Raw genomic sequence first — 13,853 nt, forward strand, 5'->3', positions numbered from 1 at the left:
GATTGGAAAGGACCACAAGGATCATTTGGTCCAACCTTTCTTGGCAAAAAATACTCAGTTGTCATTTCTGACATTTTCATCGGAGAAGACAGTTGAAAAATACAGCAGGATTCTTTCAGGAATGGTACGTGATGCAGGATGGTTTCTAGTGAAACAGCCTTATCGTTGTATAAAACATTCAAATCACAAGAGAAAAGACAAGCTTGATGACACAAAAACAAATTACCTAAGTAGGAAGATGTTTAGAAGTTCCTGCAGGAGTTTAGTATCCCTAAGGGGAGGAAAACGAAGATAACTCACCAGTCCTTATTTGACTTTAAGCGCTTCTTCAATGTGTTTGCATTCCTTAGAACCAACTTCACTTCTGTTTTAGCTTTAACTAAAGTACAGTGATGTTGCTGAAGTACACTGTATTTGACAAAACACCTCATCATAAGGAAATGCAAAGAAAACCAGACTGAGGAGTATTTTAACTTTTGCATGTTAAATTGTGCACATACCCCCCCACACACACACTTGCTAGAACATACTCAATTTCTTCCTGATGAAAAATAAAGAAGACTAAAAATGTGAACTTAACATTCTTAGTATATTTTTGCATGAGCTGTTGTGTAGGGAAAAAAAAGAAGACAATGAAAAATATGCGCAAGAAATTGCCAGGGACTGTGTATGTTGACATTCACACGAGACCTATGTACGACAAACAGGATACAGGGCTCTAGCTCTGACCATAATGTTTGTCCTGTGAGTCAAAATACATGGAAGAAGATAGTGTTTAGTATAAGTTTTTGCTGCCGTTTTACATAAATATAGATTATTCTGGAAGAGCTGTCTTGCAGCCATAAAGCAGACTCCCATCGGCCGTAAAGCAGACTCCAATGGTTTCTTTTTTCTCATACCAAATATTTTGTAGCTGGGTAGTCAGGAAGCAAATCTCGACTGAATTCCCAAACAAAAGCAATGTGCCACTCTTTAATCGTCCAGCTACTGACTGCTTTTCTCTGGAGGGGTGAGAAAGAAGATGAAGAGAAGACGCACGCACGTACGCACATCAATCTGAGCAAGCAAGCTTGGAGTCATAAGGCTTAACCTTTCAAACTAATACTCGAGGGAGCTACGCCACTGACGTGAGAGGATCTGCCCATTTTCCCATGACATACTCGTACGAATAAACCCTCTGGCCTGCGGCTTGCAGAACGGTTTGTGTTTTGCTGGAGTAAAAACGCCAGCTTAAAAAATATATGAGCTGCACAATTTAAGAGGCTTTAACTAGTCATAATTTGATCTTGAAACCTATTTAAAGTTTTTTAAAGTAACATGGTCTCATGGTCAAGTTCTCATGGTCAGCCCAAGAGGCCCACAGTGCCCACAAAGAAAAAGGCCTTTGCACCACAGATTTCCAGAAGACAGCTCGAGATCAGGGTTCTCTGTGAGGTCAGATTTATAAAACAAGACTGGAATTTCCTTTCAGAGATGTAATTATTCCCTAAAAAAAAATCCATCTCAAATGAAAACTTACAGAAACAAATTGGAAAAGTTGTATTAGGTTAACTAAAGTGAAAATATTTATAGTTGTTACAGTTGTAAGGCTATTTATTAGGTATTACAAATTAGGTGGACAGAAGAATTAAAGCCTAAGAAAAGAGTAATAATAAGACTGTTTATTATTACTGTAAATCTAGGTATTGGAGCTTTGCCAACATCCCCAAAATTGCTCAAACATCAACAAATTTATCCACATTGAAAAGACTAAAAGGAAGAAATTCAAGGTGATGTAAAGACGAGCTTTTCTTTGCCAATAGCTAGAAGCTTATTCTGCCTCACTGTTTGCCTCTTTTTCATTTTATTTTTCCAATTCATTAATTTTGACTGCCTACAATAAACTAAAAACTAGGTGGATATACTGTTATATACTTATAACTTTATAAAATACCAAACCTCACACAGATAACACCCGGGCTGCCTATCCTATAAATATCCTTAGGACCTGACACCTACTGGAGGTGAAAAGAATTGGGTAGTGACATAAAGAATTCAGCAGTATGCAGAGACTGGAAGGCCTGACAAAATTTGCTTGTCAGTATATATATAAGGCAATGAACCAAGAGTATGTCAAAATGTCGGATATTGTATAACAACTTGTACAGAGAAGGCGGAAAATGAAGCAGTAATAGCTCTATTGTGAGTCAGACAGGAGAGCATTTCCTGCTCCATCTTGTGTTAGTAACAACTAAAACACTAACCCTGACATCTAAGAACTGAACATAATAACGTTGGGCAGTTTCATACGAGGTGCCAAAACAGCTTTGATTATAGCAGACAGAATTCCCTCACATTCATTACTCTAGCAGTTTTTCTTGTAACTCTGATGAAATGCTTGAAATTTCACACAAAGTGAAAAATAAGAATACCCATGCTGAAAGAATAAGCAGATTTTTCTAGCAGGAAAAGCCAGATGGTTTTGCCGTGTCATATAATACAGCTACGTGCACCGATTCATAGGCGTGTGATGCAAAGAACAGAATTGGTTTTGCATTATGACCTCTTTGTCACAATCTCAGTATCTGTAGCCATTAAAGAAATTACGAGGCTCTTAAGATTTCAAAATAATTTTAAGCTAAGTGAGATGCACATTGTGAGCTCTCTGGAATGACATATAAAACATCCTGTGCCTTGAAGTACACGCTGCCCTTTTTGAGAAGTCGTATCTGATTATTTGCTGCTGTTTAGTTTCCAAGCATATGTTTGTTACAGGTTTTTACCTACTTCATTCAAAGGAGGAGAAACATAAAACAGCACCGAATCTTTATGCAGGTAAAACGCATTAATGTCTGTAAGTCTGTCTTGAGCAAGAACAATAGAGCGTGATGTAACTAACTGGGATGACCACGGTACCATTTGTTCCTCACTTGCATAAAAAAACCTCTAAGAAGGATAGAGTTAGAAAAGGATAAATACCATTAGAAGAGTTTTGGTGGTTGAGTTTTATTTTGATGAACAGTTTAACATTTTAAGTTCAGGTACCTGGAACTGGAGCAGTAGGACGAGGACCATGAGTTAGTGTTTGCTCTGCAGTGCCACAGCTCTCTGTGCATGATAAGATATGGGTTAATGAGATTTTTCCATCATCCAGGATCATCCTCCACATCTTTGTTGTTATAGAAACCGAATGTAGAAGCCCAACCTTTACTATACTGTAAAACTGTGAATGACAGAGGGATTATAAGATAATTGCTTGATCTCTGGAGGGCACAGGGCCCTCTGGGATGAGGTTCCTCGGGGCCTCGTCCCCTCACAACCCCATTTTCCCCAACGCCAGGGAAGCCGCAGGCTGGCTGGTACCTTGGAACGGGCGGCGAGCATTGCGATGAGTTACCGTTTTGTTCCATTTTCAGTACTACGGAGCACGTGTGTGCCAGGCCGGGGGATGCTGGGCAACCGATCCCCCCACATCCTCCTCCTGGAGCGGCGCTCAACGATCACCGCCCACCGCGGCTTCAGTCCCACAGTCCCGCGGGCAGCGCGCACCCCCGGCCGGCCGGGCCGGGCCCTCCCCGCCGCCGCTGTCCTCCGTGTCCCGGTGCCGTGCGTGCCCCGCCCCCTGACGCCGGTTGCCGTAGCGACGGGCGCGCCGTTCCGCCCGCGGCGGCCCCGGCCATGGCGGCGGAGGAGGAGGAGGGAGACGTGGAGTGGGTGGTGGACACGATCGCCGGGTTCCTGCAGGGGCCCGCCTGGTCCATCCCCATCCTGGAGTTCATGGAGCAGAAGTGCGAGGGTGAGCGGCGGGGCTGGGCAGCGGCTCAGGCCGCTGGGCCGGGGGGACGGGATGGGGCTGGCGGACACACGCCGGGGGCCGAGGGGACACGGCGGGCCCCGGGCAGGGCGCTCCCTGCCCGCACCAGCCGCGGTTCCGTGCGGGCAGCGCTGTCCTGCGGTCCCGCGGGGTGCCCGGGGATCCCCACTGGGGCTGTGCCCGGCCGCAGGCTGCGTTTGGGCTCCGTGTTCGGGGACAGGCTGCCTCGCCCTTGGAAAGTCCGTCTCCCCTGAGCAAGCGATTTTTCAAGATGTGGCAATTAGCATTCATTAGATCGTATAGGGGATTATGGCATGAGCTTACAGTATGACACCCAAGCGAGTTCTTCGTTCCGCTGCGTGTAACACCCTGATGTGACTGGAGAGCCAGTGAAGGCCTTTAGTACTTTTCCACAGCTAGATGTTTCTCTTCAGGAAACTGGACAGTACCATTAAAATCGCTGTGTGGCCAGCAGGACAGAAGAGTAGAAAGCTCAAAGTTCAGTTCCTGCAATTTTGTGAACACTGTCAGTTAATAGACGAGAAACCGTAAGTTAGTACCTCTCAAAAAATTATAGTCTGCACTAAAGAGTCAACAGTTATCGATTATGTTTTGTAGGCGGCCCTGTGCATGAGTTCAGCTCAGGAGCTTTTCTTCCTCAAGAAGGAGCTGAGCGAATCATGGGATAATTTGGGGAGCAGCATGAATAAACTGGAAGAATAGGCGGTGAGGGGGAGAACAGGGATGGACATGTAGCTCCATGTAAAGGTGCCCAAGGAAACCTGCGTAGGTGTTTGTATGTGGTGAGGAAAGGAGAAAATAGACTTTCTGCAGCGGAGATGTGGCTAAATTAGTTCTGCTACTTACAGAACAGATTTTCTGCTGTCAAAGAACACCTGGATCCTTATGGTAGCAAAATAATTATAGCTTGGGCAAGTCTGAAGGCATTACCTAAGTCCTTTAGACAAAAAAAAGCAAGCTTTCCTTAGTGATTATTGGAAAAAAGCATTTGGCCTGTGATCCTGCCCAGCCTGCAGACGTTCACACTCGAGAAGTATTAAAGCACGTTGCTGTAGACTTTAGGATGACTTTCTGCGGCTACTGTGAATAAAATCTGTTCCTTTAGTATCACCTGACAGGATGTAGGATCCATTAATAACTTTAACATACTGAAGTCATGGCTTCCAAATACATTTTATTTCTAGAGACTTACTAACATCAAGCTCAAAGCAGAATGGTTCTCAGTATTTATGAGTTTACCCCCTTGCGCTTGCTCCTTCCTCCCCTCCATCCTGCTGCGGGAGGGGAATGTTTTACATCATATTGAATGAAGCAGACACACCTCTGATTCACATCACAGCTTCTAAACCAGTTGTATCTCTGCTATCCCAAATAGTTTCTGCCCTTCCCAGTCTTCCCGTGAGGCAGGATCATTGTGGGGACGTGCAGCGTGCTCTGACGTACTGGGAAACGAGAGAGGTAACGCTGCCGGACTCTTTGCAGCTACAGAGAAATCCAGGCTGGAAGCTTTGCCCAAACTTGAGGCTGGTCAAGCGTTTTTATTATTCTGCAAAGGGTCTGGGTTTAGGGCTCGGGGGAATTGCTTATCCCTCTCGGGAGCAGTGATCTCTCTTTAGAAGGTTGAGGGGAATTTACTGGCAGTAAGAAGATTTAGAAAACCTCTGCACATTTCCATGGAGGGTGAGGCTGGCTTATGTAATGGGCACTTCTACAGAAGTTAGGGGAAGAAACTAGAGAAATCACTTGCAGTAAATGAGCTTCCAAGGCGTCATTAGTGCTACAAAATGCTCTTGGACAACTCTCAGAAGCTATTGAGAAAAAAGAAAAGGCCAAAGAAGTGTAAATGCAATGCCAGGGTTGCTAAGAAGCACAGTTAAAGAAATGCGAAGTTTTAGTTGCAGATATCTGTGCTGTTTGCTTTTCCTTTCTATAGATACACTGTGCTGATTCTGTTCTCTTTTTTTGTTTGTTTTTACTGAGGTATTTTGTCAGAACAGAATTCTTACTGTTCTCAGAACATCAGCCTTTGGGCAGAACAAGCAAATAAGCAACATTTTGATTAACAGACAATAATTTGTGATTCCTCAAAAATCAAATTTGAGCCTTGGCAATTGCTGTGTAAGAGATAGTCATGTATGTGCACGTGTACGTAAGAGCTGGAGTTACTTAGGGCAAGTCCTTGCACTTCAACTTATAGATGATCCTAATGGTTTTCTATCTATTGATAATTGTTTGTTTCTTCTCCGTCTTTCAGGGGACTTGATTCATTTCTCATGGCTTGATCAATTTCAGAAGCATATGTTGGTTTTCCATATTATGTCATTTGAAAATCAAGTTTCCCTTGCTCATGAACTGTTTGGTTGGATTTCTGTGATTGCATCACTGTGGGTTGTTGGGATGCGATGCAAGTACTTTCTGGTTTAGGAGCAGCCTTGTGAAGGTGCGGAGGTGTTGCCTCTGGGCTGTCACAGCTGGGAAAGGTGCTTCCCAAAAGGCACTCCAAATCACTCATTCTATGCACATCAGTACCATCTTCTATCACACATGTCATATATATATATATACATGAAGAATAAATCACTGACTTCAAAGCAAGCACATGGGAAATGACTTGTCCAACATGTAGTGGCTAATCTTGAAGGGGATTGAGGAAGGCTGATTTCTAAGCCTCTGCTTTAATTGCGAGGCTTTACATTACCTCTCTTTATTGTTGACATGATAAAAATGTAAATTAAAAAAACCCCTAAGCCTTAGTTTTCAGATTCTCTTATTTGCTGCTTCTTCCATCCATTCTGCAGTATAGAGATCATTACCTTGTTATTTCCAGTCGAGTTCTTAGTACAAACTTATGTGAATACGATTAACATGGCCTATACTATATAGATGCACATTTTGTCTAAATCAGGGTAGATGTAATTAAAAAATAACTTAGCTGCAGCAGATTTCGTTGGAGGGTTATCTGCTTTTATGCAGACAGGGTCTCTTTTTCCTGCATCACCTTGGCTTCTCACTAAATGAATGGCACTTAAAAAAAATTGGTTGAAGTCATTAATACATCCTTCAAGTGAATACATGGAGAGAGAGACATTTCCTGCTTTTCGTCTGTCATCTGCCATCGTAGAACAACCTTACACAAGTTCACATGGTGGTTCTTATATTAAATCTTACTTTTTAGTGTACATTTCTGCTGAATCCTTAACTTGCCTGGAAATCAGCTTCTATTATGAAGATAGGTTTTCCCAGTATTAAGTTATGAAATGTAATTACATTAAATGACCAAAACTACATGCTTAGCCTGAATGTCTGGAAATATATATGATTAGCAACAATGGCCTATATTTTCCTGTGATGAAATATATTACCTTGTAAATGTTAATCTTTCTCTTTAAGGCATGAATTGATTTGTGGTGTGTACACTGACTCCAAAATGTGTTTGTTTGTTCCCCCCCCAGTTTTCGATGATGAAGAAGAAAGCAAATTGTCTTATACAGAGATTTACCAGGAGTACCAAGCTCTGGTGAGCATCATTCACTACTTGTGGTGGATGTGAAAGTATTATTTACATGAACTTCTAATTGTGTCGTCTCTGTTAATTAGAATTTTCTAATATTGCCTGATGTGTTATCTAGAAATGCTTTGAGTCGTAGTTGTCACATGCATTTCTATGCTTACACATCAGATACGTAGAAAAGCAACTTTAAGACGCAGTCGTATCTCCTATGCTGTGGTACATGTTTTTCATTAAAATGAATATATCTGCTGGCTAAAACACTGTACTTAGAAGCTTGATTATCGTCATATTTTTTGTCAAAATGACAAACAGCACAATGTCTGAGAACATGTATAACTTGTATTTCTTTCACTAATGAGTCTGGTGGTTTGAATTAGCTTTCAATTATCAGAAAAAAACGAGGAGATTTTCAGAGTATGTTTAAAATACCTCTAAACCAATGCATGCGGATTGCAAAAATAGTTTTTTGTAACAAGGCTTGGTAATAGCTGATGTTAAAAAGCATCCATTGAATAAACACACCCCAACAGCCATTTGTGCTCTGGCCTTGGAGGGTTTCGGCACACAGACTGGCAAAAAGCCTTTTACATACAGGGCAAAAGATGGTGAGGAATGCTGGTCAGGAGTCTGGGAAAAAGGTGGAAAAGTGAGCTGCTTGGAAACTGGAGGAGCTAAACTAAGTAGGAGTCGAATTTAGCAATAGAAATCCTTATTTGGAACAATTTATGAAAGCAAATAAAACCTGACATATCAGAAAAATACAGTGTCAGGAGAAAAGAATATACAGTTATGAAAAAAATAATATGACTCTTAGGGAAAAACCTCTTAGAAAGTAAGGCTTGTACTTCCTTACAGGTTGAGAGATTGTTAGAAGACCATCTTAAAGAAGTTGGAATTAATGAAGAGAAGTTTCAAGAAGCTTTTTCATCTCCTCTTGCAAAGACACACACGTCACAGGTCATTTTAATTTTGTTTCGGAATATAGAGATGTAGTTTTTAGCTTTATATTTTCATGAATGCAGCAGGGTGGAGATGAAACTTCAAAAAGTTTTCTTGTTAAAACTGTAATTTTCTGAAACATGTTGTGTTGGTTTATATTATGAACTTTGAGCAGAAAAATGAGGATCCTGAAAATAATGCCAGGTATTTGTGTGGTGTCAGACACCTTTCGAGATCCATCTTCTATGCTTCGTATTTTCTAAACCTTAGAAAGTGTTTCCTCCACCTTTAGCTGCGTATTTCTCAGCAGGTTCCTCACTCCAGCTTACAAAGTTGGTCAGGAAGTCACATTAATTGCAGTTGTAAACTTACCCTGGGAAACACTCCAGGTTTTGTGATAATATTATTGTGGCCATGTTGACCTAAAGACACAAACCATCCAATTCTTCTCTTGACTACTAACTCAACTTGTATGGCTGGAAAAATAGACAGGTAGGAGAATTAAATGTAACTATTACAAACATACGCCATGGAACTTAAAATAACTTGAAGCAGACTGAGATGGTTGTGATTTCTCTGAGGTTTTTAACTTGGTGCATATCTTCCCTCCACAGGCCATTTTGCAAACTGTGTTGGCAGCAGAGGATTTTAGACTATTTAAAACAATGATGGTACAGAAAAATATTGAAATGCAATTGCAAGCTATTAGGATCATCAAGGAAAGAAATGGTAAGAAGTGGTAAACGTGGGGTTTCTCAGTTACAGAGAGGAAGAATTATGTGTTTTGTGTGGTGGGGTGGTTTTGGTAGGTTGGGTTTGTGTTTTCATTTCTCCTCCCTGCCTGAAGAAGGATACCAAATGGAGAACAAAATAATTTTCTTTAGATTAATGCATAAATGTTGCCGTGGTGTTGTATTGGTTTTTTTATAGGTGTGTTACCTGATTGTTTGACCGAGGGTTCTGATGTGTTCAGTGAAATTGAACAGGAAGAAATGAAAATACTGAGGGAGGTTCTCAGGTAAAAAATGAATCAGTCCTACTTCATCTATTATTTTAAAATAAAAAGTGTGTAGGGCCCAAGTCTTCCAGCCTTTTCCAGGAAACTGCCATCATCTCACAGATGACATGAATGTTCTTGTCAAAATCCCCCTGATGGTGGCATCTGTATGTTTATCGTAGTTATTTATTTCTATTAAGTGCATTTTCCCTTAAGTTATGGAATTCTTTTGGACACTAACAAATTCACATTATCCTGTAATTTTTTTGATAGTCCTCAAATATTTAAGCAGTGCTAAATTTACCTAAAAGACACTGATACTAAAGTTGTCTTGAGTATTTACTCATATTTTGTGTTCCAGGAAATCGAAGGAAGAATACGAAATAGAGCAAGACAGGAAAAGGACTGAAGAAGTGAGTATCTTACCTTTCCAGCTGAGTTGCGCTGGTGATTCAGAAATACTCCGGTATTCCTGTCCTGGGTGCCAACTGTATCGCTTTAGGGCAGTGGGTACCACCCAAAGCAAATAAAAGGTCTGTCAGGAAGGGTTGATTGACAATTCTTTTTGAAAGGTGGCTCCTTTGTGTATGGTTTTCTTGGTGGTACCATTGACACCGGTGCTGTACATGATCCCATTAACCATCAGTCACTGGGATCAGCATGTTCCCTCTTCTGTATCTGAATTCTAAAATCCCGGCAATGGATGTCAACCCTGCAGACCCAGAGAACGTCTGAATTACTGATATTGTCGTGATCAAAGAGACTTCAAAGTGTAAGCTGCTCAGAGATTACAGCATTCATAATCCTTCAGGAATTTTAAGGATCGCTTCATAGCTGGTGTAGTTATTCATGAAGTCTGCACAATACCACCAGAACCTAATCAGCAGGAGCAGAAATCCTCTCCGCGTTAGAGCATCACTTGGTCTCCAGCAGAGTAAACCATGTAGAAAGGGAACAGAGTGTAAACGGGGATGGGCTCAATTGCAAATCGTTCAGCAACCGAGAAACAAAAAGAAAACCCGGGATAGGTACGGATGGTATAATGGCTGCGTACCGAGTGCAAGTCCTGGGCAGTTGGGATATTCCACCAAATCCAAGCCCTCTGCCGTGCCAGCCGCTGTGCGAAAGCGGTGACAGTTGAATGCCGAAGTACAGCGCCAGGAAATGTAACTCTTGGGTTTGTTTGTTTCCTCTCTAACTTAAGGCACGTGGTAAAGTTAAATCAGCAGACGTCACCTGCAGTTCTCCGGGAGACTCGAGAGCAACCGTACAGCTGAAGGGGTCCACTGAGGGAGCCGATCCTGCTCAAGAAGCCCCAAAAACGCCTTTAGGTAATATTCTGGGAAAGTGCAGTGCTGAGACTATTGAAGAGTCCACCTAAGGTTCATTCAAGAGGAATTATCAGAGCACCAAGCTCAATCTTTTTCTCTTTGGTTCAGATTTTTGTTACTCATTTGAATCTCTTGCTGAACTGTTCAGGAAAGCAGGAAAATTCATAGGTGATAAGAAGTAAACTATATGTGTGCACGTACATGTGCGCACACACACATATAGGGAGGTTGGTATATTCCTGTTCTTTCCAATTGCTCTTTAGAGGGATCTCGGAAATCTGGGAGGGAAGACTTGAAACCGGTCCGTGCGTTCCACAAAGGCACAGGCAGCTCAGCCCAACCGGCCGGTGCCAGGGGCACAGAAGATGCCAGGAAAACAGCACCTGGAAAGGGTTCAGCAAACACAGCACCCAAAACGGGGCTGAAAGGACCCGTAAGTCGAAAACGCACCAGAAAAAACCCCAAAGCTAGAACTAGAATGCAAAAAGAGCAGGTTACATTTAAAAAATATATTTAAGAGAGTATTACATTTAAATGTGTATTTTTTCAGCCAGCATGCAAACACTGCTTTATGGGATTCACCAGTTTAAGTTGCATGAATTTCAGCTCATCATCCTAGTTTTAGAATCAAATTCAGCTTTTGTCTCTAGATAATGGACAGTAGACAACTCTAGCTTGAAACTTCAACTTCGATGTTTTTCAGCTGGTTATTTTGGAGATAAACTTGATACAAATGCTTTTATCTCATAAATACGCAACACGCATACAAAAAATTAATTTCAAAATGTATTTTTTTAAAAAACCGCAGAATTTCTCAGAACTGGAAGAGCAGGAGCTGAAGCAGCGTGAGGACTACCTAAAGAAAAAACGAGACTTGCTGATGGCTACAAAGAAAGAGTCAAGAAATAACGTCCTGGTGCCACCAACCACGGAGCAGAAGAAGGAGGAATCACCTCCTAAAGAGGTGAAAAATTCACATATTGAATCATCCTGACCACTCGATAAAAAACACAGCTGGTTTCGTGAAGATGTCGATGTTGTTGCTGAATATTGTAGCAGCATAAAGAAAACAAGTGGGATAAGCAGAGAGGGAGTATTTTCAAGTTACTGTTTCTGCAGAAGCCTCTAGGTTAGAGCTTTACTAAGTTGAGATTATTTTGCTTCAGTATCACCAAATCCTCATGCTAAGTTTACGAGTGGCTAAAATGCTGGTTTTCTCCTACTCTGTGACTGACAGTTTAGACTCCCTTAAGTCCCTGGGATTTTTTTTTCCAGCTGAAATAGGAGAAACATTTTACTTTTGCAGTCTTTTTTATAGATGTAACAAATTTGCTTGGTTCTTTTGTTCTCTTGAGAATTTGGTGCCTATTTGAAATGAAGAAATGCTTGATTGCTATCAGTCATCACTAGAACAGAAGCAACAAAAAGTAAATCCTATCAGGGAAAGAAAGTACAACCATAAAAAGGCTCCGAATGCTCTGAGAGGACAAAGCTCTACCAATGGAGAGGCCTTTAGCAGGAAAATAAAAGCCCAAACTTCTTTTGTTAATCATTTTTATGGTTAATACGACAACGTATTTGTCACCAATAGGTCCGATCTACATATATATGAAAAGAAATGCTTGCAAACCCTCAGCAGAAATAAAGAAAGTACACAAAAAGCAATGGGATAAGGTTTAAAAGATAAAAGATCAGTGCAGTGGCAAATGGGCAGATGGATGTGAGGAGCCAGGTGTCCACCCTGGGATGCAGCGCTCAGGAAATGCAATGATACCCGTTTCTCTTCCGTTAAAGCACTCTGGAGAGCACCAGGGTTCCAAGGGCTCCCAGCTGCCTCAGTGGTTTGGGTTGCAAGTCGGGGTTCGTCCTGGGAAGCCTTTATTGCACTTTATTGCAATGTTTTCATTTTTCTTTTTAGGAAATGTCCGAAGAGAAGCAAAAATTACTACAGAAGAGGAAAATGCTGGCAGAAAAACTAAAAGAAGAAGTTATCAATAAGCGGTAATTTTAAGCAGCTTATTGCAGACGCCAAGAACATAATGATGCTTTTAGAATAAATCACAGAATCAATAACCGAATGGATTTGTTTTCCACTTAGTTTTAGAGAACTTTCGGACAGGCAACTCAGTACTTTCTATATATTTAAAATTACACTAAAACCACGTATTTTTCCAGAATGCTGGAAACTCATTGACTGTCACTGGAACACGTTCCCCAGTGAGGCCATTGAACCATCACCTCAGCACACAGATTTTCCAGGCTACTGGTGTTCTATAGAACAAACACAGATACCGAGATCTGTTCAAAGAATTCCTATGGGAACAGCTCTGGACGAGTTAGAAATTTTAACTTTTTTATTTTTAAAATTAGAAAACTTTGTTCCTTTTATTAGAATGTTCTAAACAAATTACCGTTTTTCAGCTGTGCAATGTAATAAAGTCTCATTTCACAACTATGACCATCTTATTTTTGGGAAACAGAAAAAGCAGCTTGGAGTAGGGACGTTTACATCTTAACTCTGGATTACAGCTTTACATACTTTTGGCGCACTTTAATAGTCCTTAAGTCAAATTGTGCTATAAATGCAACCTTAAGTAAAAAGAATCGCCTTGGTTGCCAAGGAAAAGCTGAGGATGTCACGAGCAATTCCCTTTCCAGGCAAAAATCTTTTAAAATTACCTGTTTGGCTTTGTGGGACTCAAAATGCAGCAGGAAGAGCCGGTTGCTGCCCCCGTGTCCTTACCTGGCTGATGGCAGCAGGAACAGAAACCACCCAACCACTCCAGCTTCACGGAACTGTTTATTAAAATACCATTTATAAGTGATACATGGTGGCAGATGTTCTGCTCTTTCCCTAAAAGGGGCAGTGGAAGGAGTCCGGCCTGGGAATCAGCACCGGTTTGGGGACAGACCTCTCCAGGGACCCTAAATTTGGTTTTCACAGGACACCTAAAGCCACTTTCCACAGTCTTTTTCTAGCAACTCTAAAAATTCATGACATTCTTGGTTTTGCTGCTAAAACTCCTCATATGTTGGTCTGAATGTATTTTTTAAAGCTCCTGGCAGTACTTCAGGGAAGAACGGGGTGGTGGGAACACGGAGGAGTGAGGAGCGACATGGAGGAGTGAGACGGAGGAGCGAAGAGTGATGCGGAGGAGTGAAGAGTGATGTGGAGGAGGAAGGAGCAACTCACTTCCCTCAGCCCCTCGCGGAGCTCGTTTGGGGTCACTGCTCATCAGGACAACCCGTCTCCACGGCGCA

The 13,853-nt window shown here is 41.6% G+C and overlaps 1 protein-coding gene across 1 annotated transcript; it reads left to right on the forward strand.

The window, feature by feature from the left end:
• The first annotated feature begins 3,616 nt into the window (after positions 1-3,616).
• CFAP36 (cilia and flagella associated protein 36) lies at positions 3,617-13,044 on the forward strand. Its single transcript, XM_065833378.2, has 10 exons — positions 3,617-3,775; positions 7,267-7,331; positions 8,181-8,282; positions 8,879-8,993; positions 9,195-9,282; positions 9,623-9,674; positions 10,466-10,592; positions 10,856-11,025; positions 11,401-11,556; positions 12,511-13,044. The coding sequence occupies exons 1-10, from the start codon at positions 3,658-3,660 to the stop codon at positions 12,595-12,597; spliced, it is 1,080 nt and encodes a 359-aa protein (XP_065689450.1). The 5' UTR covers positions 3,617-3,657; the 3' UTR covers positions 12,598-13,044.
• Positions 13,045-13,853: the final 809 nt, after the last annotated feature.

The sequence above is a fragment of the Patagioenas fasciata genome, chromosome 3 (genome assembly GCF_037038585.1).
Source record: "Patagioenas fasciata isolate bPatFas1 chromosome 3, bPatFas1.hap1, whole genome shotgun sequence".
In the NCBI taxonomy this organism is placed as follows: domain Eukaryota; kingdom Metazoa; phylum Chordata; class Aves; order Columbiformes; family Columbidae; genus Patagioenas; species Patagioenas fasciata.

Bases quoted from the DNA above. Each gene is read 5' to 3' on its own strand.
- CFAP36 (XM_065833378.2), top strand. From the start codon at position 3,658: ATGGCGGCGGAGGAGGAGGAGGGAGACGTGGAGTGGGTGGTGGACACG. The intron at 9,283-9,622 runs GTAAAAAATGAA...TTTGTGTTCCAG, and splicing joins ATACTGAGGGAGGTTCTCAG to GAAATCGAAGGAAGAATACG. The intron at 9,675-10,465 runs GTGAGTATCTTA...CTCTAACTTAAG, and splicing joins ACAGGAAAAGGACTGAAGAA to GCACGTGGTAAAGTTAAATC.